Source organism: Pundamilia nyererei, unplaced genomic scaffold, assembly GCF_000239375.1.
Source record: "Pundamilia nyererei isolate P.nyererei 1_Seehausen unplaced genomic scaffold, PunNye1.0 scaffold00105, whole genome shotgun sequence".
NCBI classification, from domain to species: Eukaryota; Metazoa; Chordata; class Actinopteri; order Cichliformes; family Cichlidae; genus Pundamilia; species Pundamilia nyererei.
The window spans coordinates 2,211,545-2,218,670 of NW_005187506.1; the positions used below are offsets into that span (position 1 = coordinate 2,211,545).

Here is a 7,126-nt window from a genome sequence, read left to right on the forward strand (position 1 = left end):
TAGCATCAAATACTTTCATTAAACAGCAACACCTTAATGATGCCTTGGTAAAGCACAGCTGTGCAGGGATTAGTACTGTCAGCTCACAGCAACAAAGTCCTGGCTGAGGATCCACTGACCAGCTGGGGCCTGTGTGTGGAGTTTGGCTCTTCTCCCCATGCTGGATGGCTTCTCTCTGGATACTCCTCCTAATGTCCAAAGGATTGCATGATAGTTTAACAGGTGATCCCTAATTAGCTCAAGGTTTAAATGTGAGTGTCATTGGTTTTCTTTCTCTGGGCATAACAGATTAATCGACCTGTCCAGGGTGCATCAGCTGGGCTCTAGGCTCCAGCACTGCACAGTGCAGAAGCAGCAGACGATGGGTGGATGGATTTCTGTACGGCTCTAGTGGATTGTGGGTTTTAGACACAGAAATTGTCCAACTAATTTTGACTGTGTGGGAACATCGGCCCTTGAAACGTACATGCACGTACCTTGAGGTCCAATAATTAGGCACGCCTTGGGTTTAATGTATGTAGATTGGACCAGCAGGTAAAGAAAGAAAACTGTACTGTGCATCTGTTTTCTTTCTACTTGTTTGTCTTGTTTTTTAATTTTTATGACATTTAAATTGATAAGGAAAAAAATCCAATGTACAAATTATTAATGAAGATAATTAATTTGTACTTTTCTCTGTTTTTAAGAATGACGTGTAAAAGGTTTTACTCTGGAAGATGTTTCTGCGTCTCTAACGGTTATATTAATATGAGCTCTCGTAAAGCGCATATCAAAGCGCGTTAGCTTCTATGTCCACTGGGTATCTCCTGAAAAACAAATGCTAAACAGATGCTGAGGGGAACTGTCGTGCGTGACTCCTGTTGTTGCTAAGCAACTACCGGTTGAAATGTGGCACTCTTTGGCTAAAAGTTGTAATATTTTGAACCTCAAGCACTAGCTGTGCTCAGCGCCAAAATCATGCTAATCTCTCAACTCTGACGGGACGGTGCAACAAGGTTCCCAGTTGGAGCTTCTGAGGAATGGATGCCACTACCGTAAACACATCGCCTCAGAGTTGGATTATGATTTATAAACGTCTCTTACTACAGGGAACTAATCTTTTAAATGTATACCATATTTTAAACATCGTCTTGTGCACTCGGGTCCAAACTGCAGGTAGAACACAGATGGATCCATTATTTTTACCCCTGAAGGGAGCATCAGTAGTTTCACTCCCTCACGCCAGTTTTTAATATGCAAGTATCACAGCTGGTAACTTGTATGAGATAACTGTATCCACATTTTGACTTATTAGTACATTTTCAGAACCAGGTCATGTTAATCCCTCTCATTGAAGGTGTATGGCTTTGATTGGCCGTGGTATCATTTGTGTGCTGGGAGACGGAGGTGTGCTGGGAAATCACCAGCTAATATTTGTCTTCTGGTCCTATTTAGCCTAACTAGCTTGCATCTGAACAGTGCAAGCTGCTGGTGGCTGTCCTGATTTATTTTAGTCAAAGAATGCATGGAAATGGGTGTTTCTGCTGGTGTCCACCACAAGTCTGATGCATTTACTCAGCTGTGAGGTGTAGAGTCCTTCATCTCCAGCCTTCTGAAGTTGTTATAATCAACCAACCAACTCACTGTATTTAGAGATGGTCAAAAGGACAGTTCGTGATCATGCTTCAAGGCAACGATAAGTCAAATAACCACTCAAATAACCAAGGTAAGCATCTTTGACTGGACAATATACCAAACCTTGAATCCAGAAGACCCCACTGGGAGTCACACCTGTCAGCAAAAACCAGGAAACTGATAAACAATTTTCATGGGCTCAACAAAAGAAGATTGTAAAAACGTTCCTCGGTGTGAGTCTCAAATTCTGCTGGAAGAAGTTGTTGTAAACAGCATGAATCCATCCTGCTGATGCTTTTAGATTAGATACTAACTTACGACAGTAAAGATGCTAACAGTGGCATGTTTCCTTCCTCTGACAAACCGTGACACAGCTGTTCTGCAGGCAGGTGCACAGCCCTCCCCCTCGCAGTTCAAATCTCTTTTAGAAGGAATTTGAGAAGTCTGAGCTCTAAAGAACGTTTCCAGCACCTTGGTGAAGCTATGTTATAAAGAACTGAGGCAGTTCTCAACATCTTTCAGGGTTAACGAACTCAGATCGTTCATAAATGTGTGTTTCAGCACATTTACAGTGAAGCTGCGTTCACACATGTGTGCGTAGATTCAAATAAACTGAGAACTAACAGGGACAACCAAAGCACCGGATGCGTGCCGAGGCTGCACAGTGCCCATGTCTGCTCAGGGCTTCAGTTCATCTAAAAACGTTCTCTGCCAGCTCACATCAGCAGAACAGCAGAGAAACCTTGCAGGCAGGTTGCCAGTTGATAGCAGAGCTGCTTCAGCTGTGTTCACCTAACTCTGGTGTATTTCAAGTTAAGGTTCTCTAAAACAGCTCCACCTCCACTACAACCGGAGTTATATAATGGAGCTCATCTGTACATAAACCCAAGACTGATGCAGAAAGGCAGAGAGATTTTAGCCGGGCTCACTGCCCTCCTGCTGTCAGCATATGTTTGCAACTTGCTCGTGCATGTATAAGCACCTACATGTGTATGTGTGCATAAAATATACTTGGAAACCCAAATGAAATCTTCGTTATAACATGTAACCATTGTATACGTGTGTGTGTGTGTGTGTGTGTGTGTGTGTGTGTGCGCGCGCGCGCCTCTGCACAGCCTAATTTCTGCCCATCTCGCTGTTCTGCCAACAGCTGAATAGACATTTAACCCTTCTCCCTGCTGCTGAAGCCCTGCAGGGCAAAATTAAAGTGCTAATAATAGCACGCTATGGGAGAAGCAGGTTCCAGTGTTCTTGTGTTAGATGCACATGAGCTTTTGTTTCGTCTTTGTTTTTCAGTTGCAGTATGATTTCTTCATACATGAATTTATTGATCCACTATACAGTCTAATCTGTACAGTGGATCATAATAACATTATAACAAATAATAATTTTCTGTATCACTCATTTAATAAAGTTACATACTCTTAATGCCAGGCCCAAGCCTGTTGAAAAGATTTGGGCTAAATCAAACATAAATCATAAGAATAAGATTTCCATGCTGATCCGGTCGTGGCCCAGATTAACAAAAGCTGCCTGCTGATGGCCACAGGGTGGAAACTGTGCATGTGATGCTAAAGACAAAGGACTGTGGGGTTAGGATGAGATGGAGGACGATGATCAGCTGTGGTGAAGCGGGCACATGTCTGAGGGCTGGATGTTTTCATGAAGCTGGGAATTAGCTAAAGAGACCAAAACTTTTAAATGTGCTTTTAATCCTGTAAAGTTGGACTTTCAAACTTGGGAGTCTCTGGGCATCAACTCATGTTTGGAGTGGATCACAAACTAGACCTGCTTTGCTGCCCCTCCCTCTAACTGCCCAGATCTTCCTGTGGTAGAAAACATGTTAGTACTTGCATAAAGTTTTCAGCCTGATTTGCCAACAAAGCTTCTTCTGTGTGTGCTAAACATTTGTGAGGCAAGTACATGCAACACAGTAAATACGCATGTTCATAAAAATCTTTTTTCCGTGTTTCCGTTCTTCATGGCCAGCACGTGCTGACACATGTCACTGCAACACTAAACACAAATTGTCTGCTAAGGCTTTGAACTCGCTCACCTCAGCTTTATTCCACTGTGAGTTGTTTGAGTGCCTTTAATAAACAGCACAGAAACGGCCTTGCGGTGCCCTGCCAGAGAAGTACGGCTGAATCAGCGTATTGACGAGCTGAAGATGAATTTTAAGTGGTGAACGAACGGTGAATGAAACCTCCCTGTTTCTCTCTCCGTCCTTCAGAAACACAAGGTGGATCTGTTCTACAAGGTTCGCCACGTGATGATGGAGCTGATAGACCTGAGAAGGCAGCTGCTGTCCGGTCACCTGACACAAGACCAGAGCAGAGACGTCAAGAGACACATCACCGTCAGACTCGACTGGGGCAACGAGTGAGAAACCACACAAATGTTGCATTAAGACACATTTGCACATTTCCCACACATACAAATAATACACATAGTTTAAAGGGCAGCTGTTCTTTGTCTGACCCAGACGAGAGGTGCTTCATCCATTTCTGATGAAGCACCTCTCCAAACACAAGTATTCTTTTACGTTTTTACACTGTATCATGTGCATTGGTTGCTCATAGTCACGTAATGCTGCTTCGACCACCAGCTGACCAAGTGGGGTCATTTATGACCTGAGCCTTATACACTGTACTGCCAAACGTATTCACTCGTCTGCATTCGCTCACATATGAACTTGAGTGACATCACGTTCCTAATCCACAGGGTTTCACGTGATGTCAGCCCACCCTTTGCAGCGATAGCAGCTCCAACTCTTCTGGGAAGGCTTTCCACAGGTTTAGGAGTGTTTATGGGAATTTTTGATCATTCTTCCAGAAGCACATTTGTGAGGTCAGACACGATGTTGGACGAGAACTCTCCGCTCTAATTCATCCCAAAGGTGTTGGGTTGGGTTCAGGTCAGGACTGTTCAGGCCAGTCAGGTTCTTCCACATCAAACTCGCTCATCCACGTCTTTATGGATGCAGCTGGTTGCCATGGAAACCCATGAAGATCTCTGTGCACTGTCCTTGAGCCACATGAAGGTTGGAGGTCCACAGTGATTGAATCTGCAGAAAGTTGGTGACATCAGCCCGCAATGCGTCTCAGCATCCACTGGCCCCAAAGTGGCTTACCACATCTTTCCCGATCACTTCCACTCTATTATAATCCCCCTAACAGCTGACTGTGGAATATTTCATAGTGAGGATATTTCATGACTGGACTTGCACAGCTGGCATCTATCACGGTACCACGCTGGAATTCACTGAGCTCTTGAGAGCGAGCCGTTCTTCCACAAAGCAGAACTGAATGATTTCGATGGGTGAGTGAATACGTTTGGCAACATAGTGTGTTACGTGCACCGTTGTGACTTCTGGCGTGAGGAGAAAGCACTTAAATGCAGACAGCGGAGGCCGAGTGAGGTGAACAAAAAACAAGCTTTTATTTTGACCGGGACAAACGCCACAAACAAAACAAAGGCAGAACGAGCAAAGCTAAAACAGCACATGGAGCACATGGTTAGTGGCTTTTTCTTTAGAAAGACCCTTTAGATGTTTGAAGTTTGAAGTCTGTTTGCTGAATAATAATTCACACACGCTGCACTTACATGCTGATGGCAGCTCAGCCTGCTCCCCTGACTCCTACACAGGGCAAACACAAGTGTGATTGGAGGCAGGTGGATGAAGCCGTGGTTGTTAAAGTCTCATGAGAGCACGATGAAAGGCTGATGGGAAACAGATGAAATGGAGAAAAAATGGCCGCTGCTTCAGGATTGAGTGATTAATACTGGGAGTGTTTCAGAGGTTATTTAAAGCTTCATTCTGCTGTCAGAGGGGACGAGGCACACTGAGGTGATATGAAGGGGGATGGCGATAAGTGCTGCTTTTATTATAATTAATAGTAAAATAATTATTCAGGGTACCGCAGGGTGTTTCAGGTCATGTGACTGCTTCCAGTCATTACTGATGCTGCTTTAATCGAGTATCTCCTGGTCACATCACATTTAGATATAAGTAGGAACTACTTACCGACGATGTGATTTTAGCACATCAGTGTAAAGCAGAGTTATTCGTCCAGTCAGTGGCTTTGCTAAAGAGAGAAGCAGCTCAGTGAATCATTTTAGGCTGCAAAAGGGCCAAAAAGGAGCTAATGAGGTGCTACTTATCTTGTTGCTCTCTGCTAATTCAGTCTCCAGCTGGTAAAAAGAAGTGACGTGTCATGTAACAGATCAGCAGACGTAATTTATAGCCCGAAAGCCAGTTCATGGTGAAAGGTTGCATTGCAGGAAAACAAGCTCGCTTTCATCATTTCAAAGGTCCCGGAGTAGAAAAGCAGAATCAGGATGCACAAATAATGGCTCCATTGTTCCTGATGCATCACGAGCATGGAAGTGTGTGCATGGAGAACACAACTTATCAATGAATCCATGAATGGCAAACATTTATCGGGTCAAGTGTCTCCAGCATGAGAACATTTAGTGTGTCTGAGGAGCCTGAATGTGAGATTTCAGGGTTACACTTAGGATTATCATGTTTGATGTGTGTACGCCGATAATACTGATGTGGTGCAAAGACGCACTTCCTTCTGCTGTTTCGGTTCATGCTACATCCTCGGTGAGAACAGCTGGAGGGCACAAACAAGCTTTTGCTGCCACACATGAACTAGACTTGACCTCCATCTATGCTGCTTCGATGTGTTTTACTTTTCTCCTCAGTGCCAGTCTCCAAATGATCATTGCTCATCACTACATTCCTCTCTGGGTCGTTGCAGGACTGATATTCTGAGTCATCCTGAACTTCACACAGTGTCAAACCTTTGCCTCAGGCTGTCTTTAGTCAGACGACCGTCACAGCAGCCAACTCTGAACCTCTGTGTGAGGTGAAGGACCCTCGTTTGGATCAGAGATATCTCATCATGCTCCTGCTGGTGCAGCCCAAAAATGTGCAGCGCCTGGCTTCAGAGCAGCGTCAGACATACTTGATTAGATATGTACAAAGATGAGTAATAAGCAGTTAATTATAGTGTCGTTAGAAACCTTTAACAACCCATTCAGCTTTACCCTCAAACCCCAGGCTGTGTTTTTATTTTCTGCTTCCACTCAAGCCTTTACTTTCACTTGACATATACAAATACATAAACACCTGATTGCATTTTTGAAGCTGTGGTTGGCAGTGATGAAGAGTTTGGTTTTCAAACCAGATTTAACCCGAATTCAGCCTTGATGGATGCGCACGTTAACACATCAAAGATGGACGTTTAGTTTCTCATTCACAGTTTAAGAGGCCATCTTATTCATTCGGAAGAACATTGTGCACAGCGCCTTCGAGTGCGCGAGTCCACCAGCCTGTAACTGAAAGATGTGGTTGTTGAGATTGAACAGAAAATAGTGCTGAGGAACAATATCCCCAGAGCCCCTCTGACATTACTTTAATATACTCTGTGTGTGTGTGTGTGTGTGTGTGTGTGTGTGTGTGTGTGTGTGTGTGTGTGTGTGTGTGTGTGTGTGTGTGTGT

General features: G+C 44.0%; 1 protein-coding gene across 1 annotated transcript in view; it reads left to right on the forward strand.

The window, feature by feature from the left end:
* The window catches only part of LOC102207162 (dedicator of cytokinesis protein 3-like), a 248,678-nt gene that overhangs the window by 141,944 nt on the left and 99,608 nt on the right, over nt 1-7,126 (forward strand). The window contains exon 6 of the mRNA XM_013912880.1: nt 3,848-3,996. Coding sequence (XP_013768334.1) covers nt 3,848-3,996 — 149 coding nt within the window. The remainder of the gene's footprint in view (nt 1-3,847; nt 3,997-7,126) is intronic.